Here is an 18,351-nt window from a genome sequence, read left to right as displayed (position 1 = left end):
CATAGGAAAGCACACAGTAAATTAATGCTGCTATACTGGGCAAGAGCTGCCTCAGGCTGCCACAACCATTAACAAGTGAAATTCTTATATACAGCTAACCTTTATTTCGCTAGCTGCTAATTCTTTTGAGTAATTCTTAATTTGCAACACAACTCCTATAAAGTAGGCCACAAATAAATTTTGAAAAATTTGTATGTTGAAATACTGCTAAGCTTCTGAGAAAAAAGATAGATACATCGTTTTCTGGCACAAAATAACCAAGGATTATTTTTTGATTCTTTCAGATATCCTTTTAGTAAGCCCAAATAATATACAAAACTACAGTATAAAATACATTTTGACAAGCAATAATACTGCAATTATGAAGATGTTGTAATCAAAACCTGCCCCATTTTTTCCCACTTCTATCTTAAATTCAAACTCAAGAAAGTAAATATAAAAATCTTACAATGCAAAAACTTCAGAAGATTTGAAACAAATTTACTCGTTTACTCACGCTGTAACTGTGCAGCTCTCAGTTGTTTCTTTAACCTCTCTACTTCATTCTTCAAAAACCTGATATGTCTCATCATATTTTCTGGAGAGTCTATCTCCATTGATATGTCTCTGGGTGATGGTGGAGCAGACACCGGCTGGTCTAATTTCTCCTGCAAAATTCTGTATGAAAAATAGTGCAAACTTTACTTTCCACTCTCATGAAAACCTCTTGTATCCCCCAGAAAGCCACTGCAAAAATTCTGACAGGTATGTAGGGTTTATTTTAACTACTGTTTCAGAGGAGATAAACTGAGGAGGAGTTATAGTTTTGTTTTTAACTCTAAATAAAAAAGTTAAAATTTGTTGTCCAAGTACAGGAGAATTTTCTAACATATTCAGACCTTGACATTCCAAAATATTACAACATATAGTTCAGGAAAAACAAATTTTAGACTATAAATAGTTACCTCAGTTTTGTCCTCAAATGCTACTTACTACACAATGTAGTAAGAAAATTCATTTAATCTCTTCTAAGTTTTTACATTTATGTTCTTGGAGGAAGGACACATAGTGAAGCTTAATGATGAGTAAAGTATGCCTATCTTGAAACACAGGCTTCTCTGCATTTCACCACTATCAAAATAATAGTGACATTTTCACAGATATTTTCTGAAGGACAGTAAAATAGACTCCCTTTTTAAAAAACATTTCCCAACAGAAAGGTATTAAGGTGTTCCATATAATCAAGGTTTCAAACACTTCAAATAACTGATGGTAAACTCAGGAGTAATGAACTTCCGTCATGAAATAAGCACATGGTAGATATTAAAGGTTCTAAATTATGATTTTTGGAGGTAACATAGGAGTATTTTCCACCCTGAAAGCATGAAAGCTCAGAAGGAACATGTCGATAGCCCAGATCCAACTCTGCCCTGAAGAGCAGGGACAGCACTAAGCAAACACAACCTTTTGCAGGTGCAGTATTCATGTGTACCATACAAAGTACTAGGGCAGGTCTGCCTCTAGCACAGCTCCTCGCAGAGAGGGGCACAGTCTGAGACAAATCAAACCAGAAATGGTCTGCCTTAAAGAAAGCTTTAGATCCAAGATACACAAAAATCCTACCAAAGGCTCATCCTGCTATGGATTTACCATTGCTGAATATCACATGTAGCTCTTCAGAGCACCTCCCACACAGCAGGGCTCTGTAAAATAAAACTACAAAACTTGCAGTTTATTCAGGCTCAGGTGTTTTCTGAGGCCCCAGCCAAGATTCAGAGAGTCATATTAATGTAACAATAAACACATAAAAACTAAGGTATTTATAATTATTATTCATTATTCTCTCCTACTTCCTCCCGAAATTAATTTCTTGTTATTATAACACTTAAGAGATGGTTGCTTTCATTTATATTTTTAATTTTAGCTTTTCCAACAATATAAAGAGTCACTGTCTTAACTTCTACTAAAGAAGCATTGGAATGTCTCAATGACATGAGTGCACATCACTGAGAAAAAGCTGAAATTTTCTTTAAGCAGAGAGGGAAAAAAACCCACAAGCTCATCATATAACAAACACAGTAAAATACCATTAATTTAAAGTTGACCACAAACCAGAAGCTTTAAAAAGAGGCTATGAGCAGTTGAAAAAAATAATTAAATTCCTTCAAGCTTTCCCAGGTAATTTCTTATACAGGTTAGTTTTATCTATTTTAAGCAATCAATGATGTGGCATTACGCAAACAAGGAACTTTACAACTGCTTTCTCTTCCAGGTTTTTACAGATTAGACAACTCTTGTGGGAGAGAAATTAATTAATTAATTACTTAAATCCAGAACACGATGTATTAAAAACCTCTCCCATAGTAACAAGTGCACTGTAACACGACAAACCGTTTTTCTGCTTCAAGCTTGTCCATCCTCTTCCAGAGACGATTCACTAGTGCTTCTTGCTCCTGTTCCAAAGTATTTTCAAGGTCAATCTTCTCACGTCTTAGCTGGAGAGCAAAAATTAATGAAAATGAAGGGCATGTATTTTTTGCAAGGAACTGTCATCAGGAAAGCTCCAACAACTCCATTTTACATAATGTTTTACAGGAGCAAGGAGAATGAAAAGAAGAGACACAATTCAAGTACAATGCACTGGAAAAATCAAGAGATTAAGTAGTTGCACAGTTGTTACCGCCTTAACACAAGTTCTTCTCAAAGAACTTGTCTCTGGCCAATAAGCAGGAGCATGAACCCTGGACATGCAGGCACTGATGACATTACAAACCTATTTAAAGACATTATGAAATTCAAACTGAATTTACTGTTCACTACAGCAATGTTTATTCTTTTGAAAAGTTTTAGATGTTTTTAGTGGAAGAATCACTGTTGAGTACTCCAGAAATGGAAGAAAAGCCATGTTTGCTTTGTGTGCATAACAAAAATAGTAAAAAAAATTTACATGAACTACCTTAAATGTTACTGTATCAATCCTTACTAGCAAAACAAATGTAATTTTATCTTAGCAAAGGCTTTATAAAATTAAAAACTTGACATTAATCACGTTCACTTACTGTGTGAACAAGCATTCTTGATTCTACTACAAGTTAATAAAAGATATAATGTAGAACCTTGTACTCTAACATTAATAAAAGAAGATATAATGTAGACCCACACATAAAGAAACCTATTATTACTGTTTAATAGTAGAAATACAATGCAAGTATTATTAAGACAGGAGAATATTACGAGGCACAGCTGATCTTACTCTGTAGCAATATAGCTGAACTCAAAAAGTTGTCAATAATGAAATATATGGGAACAGATCACCTTTGCAGGTGAAAAATAGTAACATTGAAACATTTTTCCAAGCCAAGCCTCAGTTAACACCACCTTTCTACCAGGCAAATAATCTCACATTAGAAAATGGAAAGACTGAAAACAGAATTAAGTGATTTCCATTTCTTACATCACTGGCTGAAGTGCTATGGAGCAACTAAATCTGTAAACTATTAGTGCTGACCACTAAATTAATGCAGAGAAACCCAAACAAAATATAAACTTACACACTTTAGGTAGCAGTGCAAGTTTAATGAATGTACAACTTTCTCCTTTAAAGGGTAGAGGAATTAGTTACTGTGAGAAGAAGCAGACGATGAGTAATAGGGAACATACTTAGAAAGAGAAACACTGTCTAGCAAATCTTTCCACGTTTGAGTTTCCAGATGTACATTAACAGCTCAGGGAACCTATATCTCAGTAAAAGAGAAGTCAGAAGAAACATGCTTTCAGCCTCCCCATGAGGATGAGAATTTGGATCCTGACCAACTTTGTTCCCCACACAGCTGGAGATGGAGTGGTTGAAAAGCAAAGGTCTCAGCGCCAGGAGCTCCTCAGCCAGTCTGGCCAATGCTTGGGGCTGGGAATGCCCAGAGGTAAGAGACTTTGGAGAATGTCCTGGGAATCTGCACACTATGCTTCTACATTAGCAAAACCCAGGTCTCATTACCTTGCACATCTATCTAGATAATCACACGATGAAAAAAGTGTGAATAAAGGTATGACCTCTGCAGCAACGGTTTTTGCATCATTTCAATGCAGCATGGCTTAGACTCACCTACTTTTAGTCTTTTTACACCTATGTTTTGATCTAGCAACAAATAAACCCACAAGAACTTAGAGGTGAAAAGAAATCCATATCCTTTAATGGTAGGAAGAAGACCACATTGGAATCTAAAGAAAGAGTGAATTATTTATAAGCCTGGATTTGAAAAATCTAAGATTACATTTAGTATTACAGCAACTATCACCAAGGCAGTGAAGTCCATTAATTATAAATCTGCTTGTAGGTAAGCATGCACAATGGCAAAGTCAAACCATCAGCACCGATATACAAATAAGCCTTGCATTGTGCCCTGAAGCTGCCCTGACAAAACACCAAAGAACCCAGGTGAAACAGATCTAGAACTCCACATTTCCAAGAATATGAAAACATACTGGAAACAAAGATCTTCCTTTCCTGGTCATGAGTGTTGTGCCAGTTTTTTCCAGTGTCAGGATTTTAAAGCTTGGAGGAAAAAACCTTGAATGGCACCTACAGCAGAAGAAACTGCAGCATCCTGTTCAGAGCTGTGAATTCAAAGAATTGGTGTATTTGGCTTGGCAATCGACAGTTTCAGATGTACTATGAAATGTACTCCAGTCAATGAATTTTTTAGAAATGTGTTAGTATTCTGAAATAAAATAAGCAGGATGGGATTTTGCTCAGGACTAAGCCAGCAGCTCTGTCAATACTAGTGTCACTCAACAGGGGTTCAGAGCCACATTCCAACCAAACATCGCTTAATTTTGACCATTAAAACAAGGAAACAAGGCAGTATTGCTTGCTTTTCAGACCCCAACCTTCCCTTTAGAGTAAAATTCTTTTTAACCTTCCTCACCACCCACTTGTTTCTTCTCTCTCTCTCTCACACATGCACTTACTTTGCTTCAAAATGCAGCTAAAATATCCATTGTATGTGTATTCCTGTACTATTGCTTTGTCAACTGTCTTGCCAACTTATTAACAAGCACAACTGCTCCCTCCTGAAATGGATGTCTTCCAAATCAAAGTTGAATATGCTCATCTCTGCCTATGCTCACTATCCAAAAATTTACTTCTCTGCTTCTCATCTCCACCTTGCCCTTTGTAGCTTTAATTCTCTGCTGCTTTCCAAGAAAGTCTTTCGCAAAGGTTTCACCATCACATATTCTTCTCTTTTCAAAGCAGACATAGGAGCTGATTATTGGCAGTTTAGTTATTTCACATCTCCTAACTGCATCAATTCTAGTTTCTCACTACACTGTATGAAATAGAAAAGCAATTAAAAATAGTAACATCAAGACTACACACACTTGGCCTCTGTAGGGCAATCCTGACAGCTATTTATTTCCTATCAAACCACTGAACTGTAACACGGAACATTATTGCTTGTTTTAACAGAGCCATTCAGTTAATGAAATAGTCACATGCTGTAAATTTCTTCACCATTTGCCTTCAGAGAAGAATGCTCTGCTGACTTCAAGCTGACTTAAAAAATTATTTCAGGTCACATTTGAACCCTAAGATCCAATTTAATCTTTATTAAGGAATAATATTCTATGCAACCACAAATCAGCTACCTACTGATCACCTGCGGTATAAGCAGTTGAGACAAAAAAAAAGCAAAGCAGAAAGAAAGGACACAAAGCATAGATAATCCACATTCTCTATTTTAAAAACAACATTTTAGTGAACATATGCTGTAACTATCTGCTCACTGATTAGTGACAGATCTCAATGCAGCCCAGATGAAAGCATTGCTGGAGTTCTCCTTCCAAGCCCTGTTTAACAGGTGTTCTGAAGGTTGCGTTGCAGATCATGTCAATCCCTCTGCCTTAATTCCCTCTGCGTGCAATAAAGGCAAAATGACTCTTCCCCACAACTTTGGATTGCCTCTTGCTAGGTACAGCACATGCCCCAAGGCTGCTGCTTCAGCTGGTTAATTAGCACAGTCAGCACTTTTAATTTGTGTGAGGAAAGTGTGCTGAAGCTCTAACATGACATTTACTCTGCCTTACTGTGAGAGAAAACAAAGGCATACAGTGAACTAAACGTAAATTCACATGGAATTTTAAAGCAAGACTGAGAGGAGAAATTAACATCCTGACAAAGTTTTCAAAACCAGATACTAAAGACCTCTGTGCATGTATGCTTTTTGAACAGTGTATCACTGACAGTCAGATGTAGCAAGAAGTCTCAAATTTTATGATTTCACAAGTCTGTCTGTCCAGAATAAAAATAATAGCATGAAGATTTCAGCCATGGCTCATGCCAACATTTCAAAGACAACAACAGCTTAGTATGTTCAGCTTACTTTGCATTTTGATTAAGTGGCAGCCGCCACCACCACCTTGTGGCTAAGAGAGTTATTTCAACCTCATGCTAATTTCCATGCTGGGAATTTGTTGCTAGGATTTGTTGGCAATTACATATTCCTACTTTTAATTTTTCAGTTTGTTCCATAGGACTCTATACAGACAATTACCATGAGAATCAAGAGAATTCACTTGATCATTTAGATAACCATTAACTAATTTATCCATATCAACAGAAAAAGAAGAATCATACAAAACTAGTAACATTTCAGATTACCAGCAACAAAACAGTTCCACGGCAGAAGAGATCACAGATAACACACTATTACACCACCTGAATTACTGGACCTGCACATGACAGAAAATCTGGAGTCCTCTAACAGCCTACAGGTTTCATCAGTTTGCCTTTTAAGTCAAAAGGTCTCCTACTGACAACACTGAGATGCCTTGATGCAGATGCCTAAAATCAGACATAAGAGCACTCCCAATGTCTAAACATCCTGATGAAACACAGCCAAACAAGTAGTGTTTTATCACTGCAATCTTCATGACTGTCTAGGGAGAAAGGGAGCTGGATGTAGTCAAACTTCAAAGCTTCTGAAGAATACACACAGCTGACAACTCTCAGTTCTACGGCTGTGCTATCCAAGTTGCCACCAAAAGCTGACCTAGAGCACAGCTAGACCACAAACATCATTTACTACTGCACTTAACACCATCCAGATTGACAGCCTTTTCTCACCAGCAGCATGAGTGGAAGCTGATGGACAGCAACAAGCAGCATTATTTACAAAAAGCGGCATTTGCAAAAGTCACTGGCAAAAGCATGTCATGCTCTCCAGCAGACATGAAAGTCCACAGAAAAACTACTAATAGATAAAATGGTCATGAAAAAACTATTCCAATTTTCTCATAATAAATTATGCTACTTTTCTATTGCTTTTATGTATTCTCAATACTACCCAGTTTCTTACATACTTAAAATATTAAGTCAAATCTAAGACAAAAGAAGGACTTCTTTTTTTTCTTAGTCATATAATGCTGCAATGAAAGAGTTACCTGCTCCAGGGTGAGCTGCTTCGAAATTGTATCATTTTCCAGTTTTTTAATCTTCTTCATCAGTTTGTTCACTTGAAATTCTTGCTCCTGTTCTAAATGCTGCTCAAGTTCGGCTTTCTCATGTTGCAGCTAAAAAATTAGGAGACATATAATATTTTAAACAAACAAGAGCATGAACTTAGGCACCTTTTATACATTTATTTACACATTTATTCCTCCTGCACGTTAAATTCTCTGCTGATGCTTCTCAAAAAACTTAAAATGCACAACCCACCCAACAGCCCTTCAAACAGAAGCATTTTTAACTGTGCTGCATATTTGTGAAGCAGAGAAAAGTATATTTCCAACTGCTAAATTAAGTCAAATCAAAATACGTTATTTTATATGCTATATATAATGCATTATAGATATTTCCAAAATAAAAAAATCTATCATAATGTTCACAAAAGCCTTAATTTCAACTAAATGCAACTAAATGCATCATCGCAAGAGCACCCAAAGCACAAAATGCAGGTCTTAGCACTTCCTTCTCTGGGCAGCTGAAAGCTGAAAACTGTGACTAGAGTCATTGAAATTGCTGTGCAGTGAGTTTACAAAATTCATTTTTCGGTGTTATCAAAATCATACTGTCTTGATAACATAAAAATACTGGTAATTTCAAATCAATGTTATACATTTTCTTAATACTAAAGGGTTTTTTTTTTCATTTAATATGTCTAATTGAAAAGAAAAATTTAACTCTCAAGGCTCTGAAGCAGTTGGAAACAAAAACTCCCTTCATTCTAACATCAAGTATGGCTTGGAGTAGAGCCCCTCTGAGACAGGGTGTTAAGTCTTCCTGTGGATAAAACAGTGTGACTGGCACCATGGTAGAAACACGTGAACTTGACTCAGGGAAAAGCAAATGTTATCAACAGACAGTGGTGTAATTACACTGTGTTCTGATCACCAACTGCAAACTTTTTCCACCTGCTTATTTTTTCTACCCCAGTTCTTCTGGCTAGCACATAATATTCTGTAAAATCACAGTGTTTAAATGTATGAGGAAAACCTGGGGAAATGCAGAGACACCTCGCAGTCACGGACACAAATCAAGGTTGCTGGATAGCTACAGTGAAGTAATAGACTTTGATTTTCAAACAAGTTAAAATTGCTGCTTTGTTAATTCAGCTCCTTTTGCTCCTGTTTAGAGATAAAATGGTCTGTGAAGTGCAGCCTGGCAGAGAGATCAAGGCAAAAGGCTCATGGAGGAAGAGACCAGGCAGACAGCAACTACTTGGCAATATACATACGGGAGAAGTTTGGGGTTTGTGTCTTCAGGGCTTATCAGTATTGAGATTTGATTTTTCACAATTAAAAACAAATAGCAGAATAGCAAACTCTTAGAATAGAAAATACTTGCTTCATTTTACAAAGAGGGAGAAAAATATTACTAACACCCCCAAAATATATGAGTGGTGTCTGTCACTCATATAGCGTAAAATAACTTTTCCCTTTTATTTCCTTTGATCACAAAAACAAATCAAAACAATCAGAATTCAGTTATTGATGAAACCTTAATGCTGAAGAATAGAATTGCAAACAATGAGAAAATATCCTCTGGCACAATACAAGCAGATAGTGTTTACTTTACTTAGTAAAAGAGTTTTTTCCAACTATTTTTCACTAGATGCAATTACAGTAACAATGGTCTACAGATACACCTGCCAGCTAAGGAGAAGGAAAAATGTGTTAGAAAGTGTCACCTTGATGCCAGTGTCTTAAAGATGAATTCATATGAATTCTTAAAGATGAATTCATATGAATTGCATATGAAAACAGAATGGGAATTTTAAGCTACGTAAGATTAGAGATGGGTTTGGTGCAACAGAGAAAGTGACTAGTTTGAAGTGAGAATGGGGCTATCAAACACAAAGCTTAGCAGCAGGAGTGTGTGACTCAGTTCACTGAAGTTCTAAACAACTGCAGCAATACTCTCTCTCTGCAGAAACAACTGTCCTCATACAATGCAGGACCACATTTACCTTCCTTCTTTACTGTACTGGCTTACTTCTGAGATAGAGGGAAGTGTTTTTATGAAGTAATGGAGCCAATGCAAGGAGTTCTCCCTTACAAAACGAACCCTCATTTATCCCCCAGACTATGACCTTGCACAGTATTTTTAGGTACTCCAGGCGCTCAAAAGCTGTCCACTTCTCCCTTCACTGCATCCTGAAAGTCCTATTTATTAACAATTTTGTATCAGCAGTTTGCCTCCTCTTTCTGTCCAGATGTTCATCAAATAATTGATAGACAAGCTGGCTCTGTTTATTCTGTACAATCCCATTAGCATCCTTGAGCTGACGCATGGTATGTTCGAGAGCAGGAAGGCTAATTGCTTATGTTTACAGACTTACAATTTTTTAAAGAATTGTCAAGAATCAGACTTACATAAGAAACATTTCTGTAGAGACATCCAATTACTTAACTTGAGTGACTACACTCAAACTACTGCTTTTATCTCAGTATATTGTAACATCTTACTTCAAGGACAGCTACTTGGACCAATTTGCACCTCCAAAAACACAAGGGTGTTGAAAAAAATCTGAATTTGATTTTGAAAGGAACTGGTGCACAATTTAAAGTAACTGACTCGGCAAGATTAAGCAATATTAAAAATGAATTCTTCTTTTGAGAAGCCTTGTTTCACAAATGCTAAATTTTCAAGATTTACTACTTTCTGTTTCAAAACAGTAACTCAATACATCCATGTCCACCTCTGCAAGAACAGAGCCTGCATCAAAATGCTTCTCATGATATTCTGCAAAATACTGCCACCATTCCATAATGACTGAGGATTGAGGATGCTATAATAAACATTTTCCAAGCTTTCCAGAGACTCCATCAGATAAGCAAAAATAGAATTACATGAAGTACACAGGAAAATATAGCAAATGTATACAAGGCTTACAAGAACTTTATCAGGGATGCATGAGATAAAAGTCTTTTGTGTACTGTAATATCTCTGTTGAGATGCATGTGCTCCTTCATTCCTGCAACAGCCAACCTAGAAAATTAATAATTATGCGAAAACAATGGAAATCTATCTAATAAAATTGTACATTCATTCATTTGGTTTGCAAAGGCAGATATAAAAAGATATTATTAAGCATTAATTAATGGCATGGCACCAGAAAGACAGCATTATTTCAGAGGAAACACCTTCTTTTATGTACTACCATGTCTGTTTAGACTTAGTCTGGCATACAGTTAAAGGTTTCAAAATTGATTTCTTCCAATATTGCAAACCTGATGTAAGCCTGTGTTTTATAACAGCAATGCACACAGTGCTGAACTGGGGGATTCTTGCTGGCTGTTAGAAGGAGCACTGCAGCTCTGGCAGGCACCTCCTACATTCAAAATGTCTTAACATTCAGGGAGCTCATTCCAAACACCAGGCTGAACGAGAGGAATAAGCCCCTATAACTGTGACAAACAAAGGTCAGAAAAAGGAACAAACACACAGGCACTGTGAAAAATGTCTCTCTTCTAAGTGCCTTTCAACAGAGTAATATGGCAGTAATTTTGAAACAGGCACAGAAGTTGAAAAATTGAGAAAGTGCAAAGCATATGCAGTTTAGCAGAAGTACCTCTCCTCAGTTCCAAAATGGAAAGTTTTAGACAAAACAACAGATTCATATGAAATTTTTTCCCTTACTCATCTAAAAGGCAGGAAGCCATTTGATGTACAATGTCTGACAGCATGACTGCTGTAAATCGAGTTCCAGGTCAGACCAAAATTGCCTGGCACACCTGGAGATTAAGAGTTAATCCCAAAGAACAGTGGAGCAACCAACTAGAGACTACTGTATCCCTGGTTAAGTCATTATCCAAAGACTGCACCTAATTTAGCTAGAATTCCCTCCACAGCAAAGATGCCAAAAATGGAAGTGGGCATTTATGAGTTCATTATTCTAATAAAGACAATTGCTACACTCTAGTGAGTAATTGTAAGCATTGGCACTCACAAATCTCAGGAAATTTTAGAAGAAGGAAATTATAATTATCTTACCTTCCTGGTCTAAAAAACATTAGCCAGGAATGTAGCCCTACATCTGTATAATGGGAAGACTATCCAATTACAGAAAATGTATTGTAATAAACTCTAAACTGACCATGTAATGTGTGCCAATAATGCCCTCTTTTCTAAAAAAATGAGTTTGTTTATAATATCAGGAGTTTCTCCAATTTTTAGTCTGTTGGTCTACATGAATACATTTTCCAAGATTCATCACTGAAGAATCAAAACCTTCAGAAAACGGATAAACTTCCAGAAAACAAAAACCACTAGGTATTATTTTCAGTTCATTGCTGCTTAAAAAAATTGCCTGTAACTCATCAGTTTTCTAGTGTCAATTTACTAAGTCCATGATCTCTGAAGACATGAAAAATTATTTTCATGGGAACATACACTAATATTTAAATGTTCCCTAATTCTACAGGTAAGCTCTTTACTGGAAGGGACCATTTTTTCTGTATCATTTATAAGCTGCCAACCACATTACTGATGCTTAGAAGAATATATTAATACTCTGGTTTTGTATTTCACAGCAATTTTATCACATCAAAGACTTAATCAAGACTTGAAATGAGATCTTCATTCAGCATACACACAAACAGAAAAACAGTTTTAATATTAAATTGCTTTAAAACAAGTTCTCCACCGGTACTGCAAGTCTTGAGCCACTGTAAAGGTATGAAAGGTAATCCAGAAGTATGGAAAACAGAACCTACTGACCAGCATAAGGGAAGGGTTAATAGTATTTGCAGCATATGCCACGAACAGAAACACCACTGGTGCCTATACACAAGCCACAAAGTTTCAGCTCTGGCTTTGTGGAGGAGCACTGATATAATCCTTATCTCCTCTGTGCACCCAAGTTTTTAGGTGAACATCTAAGCAAGAAATTCCATGCCACTCATCCTTCACAGGCAAACAACCAACATCACCACCAGGATGTTGACAGCTGTTCTCTTTTTCAAGTTACCTAGGTTATTAGTCAGAGAGGACAAATTCAAAATTTACTTTCAAAAATTGCTACCTAATGGTGCCGAGAGAAATTACACAGCTTCAAAATGAACAATTTGGAACGTAGGTGCATCCATGAATTGCCATATTTTAAAATCTTCTGCTTGACATAACCATGTTTATCCAAGGCTAAATGAGGCTTACAGCAAGGCCACATGGAATGAAATCTAAGGCTGCAGGTGGTGGTCAGAATTTTATCTCCAAACTCTTGTAGTTATGGCTATGAAGCTTTTTCTTTCAGCAGAAGGCTACAGCTTGCCTGCTGAAAGCTGGGTAGTATTTATGGGATGATGCTGAATCCACAACTGAGGATTTTCTCCAGATGCTGTATGAAAGACAAGAATAAGTCCAGGTTTATGTCTGCATTCTGTTTCAGATGCTTTTCTGCATCTTTCCCTCACCAGTAAGAATGAAGTTGCACCCATTTAAGGTTTCCAAAAGACAAACAGTACAACACCCTTCAATTCTTTTCATACATCACAACTAGCCAAGCACCCCATTGGCCATTTTGAGAACAGTAGAGCGTTACCTTTTTCTTTAATTTGGGGCAACAGTCAAAGGATAGTTTCTTAAAGTCCATAGCAGCAAGAAGAATAAAAATAATTTTACTTTTTGGTTGACAAGAAGTTTATATTTCTCTTTGCAATGTGTGAACCTATTTTGTATAATTTTAGCAATCTAAGAATGCTAAAGGTAGTTCGAAAAAACCTGTTAAAACAATCTCTTGAATTCTAGGGAGAAGGCTATGCATATTTGAAGCAATTACTTGATAAAACAATTTACTTGCTGCAGAACTTTGTGGCACAAATTTGTATGCAAGGTCATTATTTGACTTCAAAACCCTTCAAACAAATTAAGTGTAATTCATGTTTTTACCTTTAAAGTAAGTTTTAGTTTCCCCTTATAATGTTTAGTACAGTCCCACGTATCCTGGTTCTCTAACAGATTTCTAAATCTCCCTTTCAATTAAACAACATGTTCAATGTACCATTTCTCCCTTTACTGCAAGGGACTTCAGTGGAAAGCCTTTTCTATAGTGATATCCACATCTTACTTCAATTAGAAAAGAACAGTTGACATCCATATTCTACTGCCATCTGCTTCTGTTTCTAATGAAAATGTATGGCTTAGAAACCAAGTATGTCTCTTACTCAGAAACGTTCTTGTCAGTCCTCAAGAACAGCAAGGGGAAATAGTAATACCAAGTAAGGGATATTTCATCTTGCTACTGAGCTTCCTGTGTGATAACAGGCACCAAAGAGACAAAGTGAGAGAAGGCCCAGTTTCCAGTAACAAAAGCGCCAGATGGGATTAGCTCTAGTGGTGTTTCCAAACACTGTATTTCCTAACTGCAGGGCAAAACATGCCTTCATTCTCCAGCTGCAGAACACAGCAATGCTTGCAACATACAAATTAGCTTCTTTTAAAGTGCTTCGTTTTTCATGACAAAGCTTAGAACTAATGGCATGAAAAAAGCCAGATCACATTAAACACTCCCCTAACTTAGTACCCTGCCTCCTACAGGGGCCAAAACCAGGTATTTAGGCAAGACTGTGAGAACAGAGCAACCATGTAGAACACTTCCAACAAATACTTAACCACTTTTTAAAAATCAGCAACTTGGGTAATGGAAAGAAGTATCTCTGCCACAAATAGTCCCAGCATCTTCAACTTTTTACTTTTACCATCAAACTGATGTGTTTTACTTCAACAGAAACCACAGTTTTGTTACAGTACGGACAAACTTACAGAAAAAGTTTCCTTCCAGCATCACTGCACATTCTTGTATATAAAGTTTAATATTTCATGTTAAGTATCAAATACTCCAGAAAAAAAAGCATGTTTCACTAACATTTTTAATAAATCAGTAATTCTTGTCTGGAGGACAGCTGACATTTACTGTAAGCTACCCCCATTTTTTGCATCAATATACAAACTTTCAGATTCTTAAAGCTGAGTTCACAAAGCAGAGTTAAAGCAACATTAAAAAAAAAAAAAAAAAAGTCACTCACTACACTTCTTGTACTTTGCTTTCATCAAGTGTCAGCTTTCCAACCCAACTGCCTCCCCCAGAGTGCAGTCACATGAACACAAAAGTTCAGACACCAGTCAGTTCCTGAGACTCCTGGGAGAAATGTAAGGGCACCAATTACCTGCATCAGTTTTCTTGAGAGCTCGTTAGTGAGAAATTCCTCTTCCTTTTCATAGTTTACTGCAAGTGTTTCTTTTTCTTTCTGCAGAGCTTGAATCTTCTTAAATAGAGTATTACTGATGAATTCCTCTTCTTGCTCTGCCCGTGCTTGCTGTGAAACAAAGACATAGTTTTGAGAAAAAATGAGCAAGTTTCCTTTCAAAAAAGCTGCAATCATTCCATTCCCCTTTAAATGCCTGTCATTCTGGAGGCCTGCTGGCTTGACCAAAGTGCTGTTACCAACCCTTTTTATAACATTATAGCACCTTTTTTTTTTCAACCTTTTAACTTGAGAAGCTGCACTAGTGCTTTAAAGTAGCCTCCTCCCAACCAAACGCACAAACTCCCGGAACTTACTTCGTAAAAGCGTTACAGATTCAGACACCTATTTTTACCTACTCTATGCCTGAAAAGGAATTCCTGTCCAAATGTTCTCCATTACGAGCCAAAGCACAGCTCAGACTGCTGTATGCACCACTGTGCCTCCTTTTCAGACCCATTAGACTGAGCTCTGCATTCCGGGAGTCAAATCCTCCTTTCCTTCTTTCACCCCAAAATGAGGAGCCGCAGGCAACACAAGAATTTCTACCCCACCACCAGGAAAACAGATATGATACTCCTCACAACTGCTACTCCACTACGTACAACAGCAACTCACAAAAATGCCTTGGGGTAGCTTTACACAAGCTACTCTGGAAATATTCCCCATGCAGAATTACTAGAGGTGACAATTTCCGTATCAGCTTACTGCTAGCATACTGCACTGATCCACAAGAAAGTCAGCCTGGGACACTGCTCTCTTGCATTCCCAACAGTTCAGATGTTTGTATGTTTTTTAAGCGTAAATTTGATAAGTGGAACATAAAAGTGATCTTTTGAAAGCCTGCTCTGAAAGACCATGAAGGGTATTTCATATGGGCAAACAAATGATCACAGCTACAAAAACCGGTAGAGCCAACTCTTAATGCCACAGTTCAAAGCCTAGAACTGAATGACAGAAATACTGCATTTAACCAATGAGGCAAGATAGTGTTAGGAGTGGTTTTATTCCCTGCAATAAAATCCATCACTTGAACTGCACATATGTGATTAGCCCTGATTCTAATAAAATTACACCAGCTTATAGCTTATACAAACATTCTGCAAGCTTTATTTCAGTAAACTTAGAGAGAGGAAAATTTAAGAACCAAAAGCTTACTTTCTGTAATTTTCTGCTCAAAATGTGCCAAAATAACAATCTCTTTATACTTCTTGTAAACTGGAAAATGCTTGAAAGATTTAATTACACCAGTGATCTTTAACTGTAATGATGCATTCCCTAGTGGTCTAAGAGCCAATTACTTAGACACCTCCAATGTCTAGGAGAAAAGTTAATTAAAGAACATAACTGTCTTTCAATTTGGTGAAACAATAGGACAATTACAAATTTTTCTCATTGTATAACCAATATAATAAAATCTAAAGCACTGGTATGGAAACTTCTCAGTTGAGTCTTCCTTCCATCAAGTCCTTCTCTTCACATCTTTGTCTCTGCTTTCTTGTGCCTTCTCCCATCTCTACTTATTTCTTTTCATGGCCCTTTCCTACTATTTATCTGCCATCAGCTCCCTTCTCCCTGGAGCTGGGACAAACCCAACCCAAAAAAAACAAAAACCAAAAACCAAACCAAAACAAAACAAAAAAAAAACCCCAAAAAAAAGGAAGAAAAGAAAAAGCCAGGTCAGGCCGAGTTTGCTGGCTTAGCAGCTTAGGTCCTGCACAACACCTCCTCTCTAATGTATTGCAGCTCCACAACAGAGAACAGCTACTCCAGCATGTTCAGCAGGGGTATTATTACCTGTCACATCAAGGAAATAGAGAGTTGTCAAAGAGATCTGAAGAAATGTTACACTGTCAGCTCACATCTCAATGGATTGAAACTCCTGGAATCTAGCTGATCTGAATAACACCATCTATCAGCTTCTAAAGGTGGCTTTACTTAGAGCTACTATCCATCTTATGTCTTCAGAGACATTCCAGAACAGAGTAAACAAGTCAAATTGCAAGGGCTCATTGTCCGCAAATCATTAAAATTCATGCACACTGTTCCAAAATCAACTCCTCCACTGCCTTCACTACATAGGATTTCTACCCGTGTCTGTTTTTCAATAGTTCAGACAACCGAAGGCAGTAACACAGACCAAGCTAATAGAAGACAGTAATACAGACCAAGCCTACCTAAAATTAAATTAGAAAGCACTTGGTTCTGAAAAACAAAAGAATGAGGGTGTTTCTGCTTTGATTTCTATTCATCTGTAACTTGCACAGATTTGTTCTGCTCATGCTTTGCACTAGTCAAAAGCTGTAAAATCACATTATTATAGCACCAAGCCTGCACAACACAGTTTGCCAGATCCTGGTGTCACATTAACGATGGTGCGCAGGCTGCCTAGGTCCCTGTCCCGGCCAATGCCTCTCCTTTGTGCCCACACGGGAGCCCATGAGGCCAGGCAGCAGGCCAGCACAGGCCGAGGATACACCCAGAAACTGAGCCTTTCCCTTCCTCCTCCCGTTTTCCTTTCCTGCATCTGCTTCCCCAGCTGGCATGCCACACAAGTAGCATGCTGGCACGCAGGAACAAGAGTGAGCAGCCCCAGCCTGTAGCTGCTCAAGAACTGCCCTGCAACAACCCCTGTGCCCGCAGCATGCAGGACCCCGGCCCGCACAGCGGCGGCTCAGGGGAGAGGGTGGGCAGGATTAACTCTGCCTCCCTCGCACAAAGAACGCAGTTCGCAGCTGAACAGCAGCAGCCCCACACATCTACAAACTGCAAGTCCCAGATACCCACACAGCACACTGAATATAACAAATGGCCATTTAATTACCGAGGGTCAGCACTTTAACACAAACACTTTAGCTGAAAAACATCAGACAGTTATTTAGGTAAAAAGCACATAATTCATTACCATATTTCTTCTCAATTTAATACTGAAACTTGACCTTTATCTTGCCACTCATTAATTGGTGATAGTTAAATTATCTCAAGTAATAGGATAGTTCATGTTTACCTTAATATTGTCTAAAAACTTGAAATCTGTTACTCATTTAGCCAATAATCAAACTGATTTTTTTCCAGATGTGAATACACTGTTTTTCCAAAGGGATAACCTGTCTTTCTATAAGTATCTGTATTTGAAAAGAGGCTTGATACCATCAGCAAAAAAAAAAAAGAAAAACAGAATACAGAAATCAGAAATGCTAGGTCTTCCACAAGGAAACAGAGTTCTTGGTTTTCCTCTATTATCCATATCACACTCAACATGCAAAAATACTAACAGCCACTTACTCTGTTCTGTGTACCATATTACCAAATAAATTGCTAAGGCACTGAGTGATACAAAATGATAACACCTGATCAGTCAATCTCTGGAAACCTGAAACAAGCAATCTACTTTCATTACAGATTTTCTGCATAACAACACACATATCTGCCTGTCTCCCATGTCTCAAAACTCCAAGCACAGCTAATTTGGAGCATTCCATGGATGCATCCACTAAGGAAAATCTCTACTTACTGTGGTCAAAACCATAAATACAAGAGCTATTATGTTACTCTTAATTCTTGATTTCCTGTGAAGTGAGATAAAAAACACCTCATGCATATAAACCACAAAAAACCTCTTACATTTTTGAG

The 18,351-nt window shown here is 37.4% G+C and overlaps 1 protein-coding gene across 1 annotated transcript in view; it reads right to left on the bottom strand.

Annotated features, from left to right (window-relative positions):
* CCDC6 (coiled-coil domain containing 6) overlaps positions 1 to 18,351 on the bottom strand; it is a 51,505-nt gene that overhangs the window by 17,205 nt on the left and 15,949 nt on the right. Inside the window, exons 2-5 of the mRNA XM_056494958.1 lie at positions 14,641 to 14,790; positions 7,420 to 7,548; positions 2,371 to 2,474; positions 497 to 657 (exon numbers count right to left, since the gene is read on the bottom strand). Of these exons, the coding sequence (XP_056350933.1) occupies positions 497 to 657; positions 2,371 to 2,474; positions 7,420 to 7,548; positions 14,641 to 14,790 (544 nt within the window). The remainder of the gene's footprint in view (positions 1 to 496; positions 658 to 2,370; positions 2,475 to 7,419; positions 7,549 to 14,640; positions 14,791 to 18,351) is intronic.

This window comes from Oenanthe melanoleuca, chromosome 6, assembly GCF_029582105.1.
Source record: "Oenanthe melanoleuca isolate GR-GAL-2019-014 chromosome 6, OMel1.0, whole genome shotgun sequence".
Taxonomy (NCBI): domain Eukaryota; kingdom Metazoa; phylum Chordata; class Aves; order Passeriformes; family Muscicapidae; genus Oenanthe; species Oenanthe melanoleuca.
This window is presented reverse-complemented; position numbering and strand designations above follow the sequence as displayed.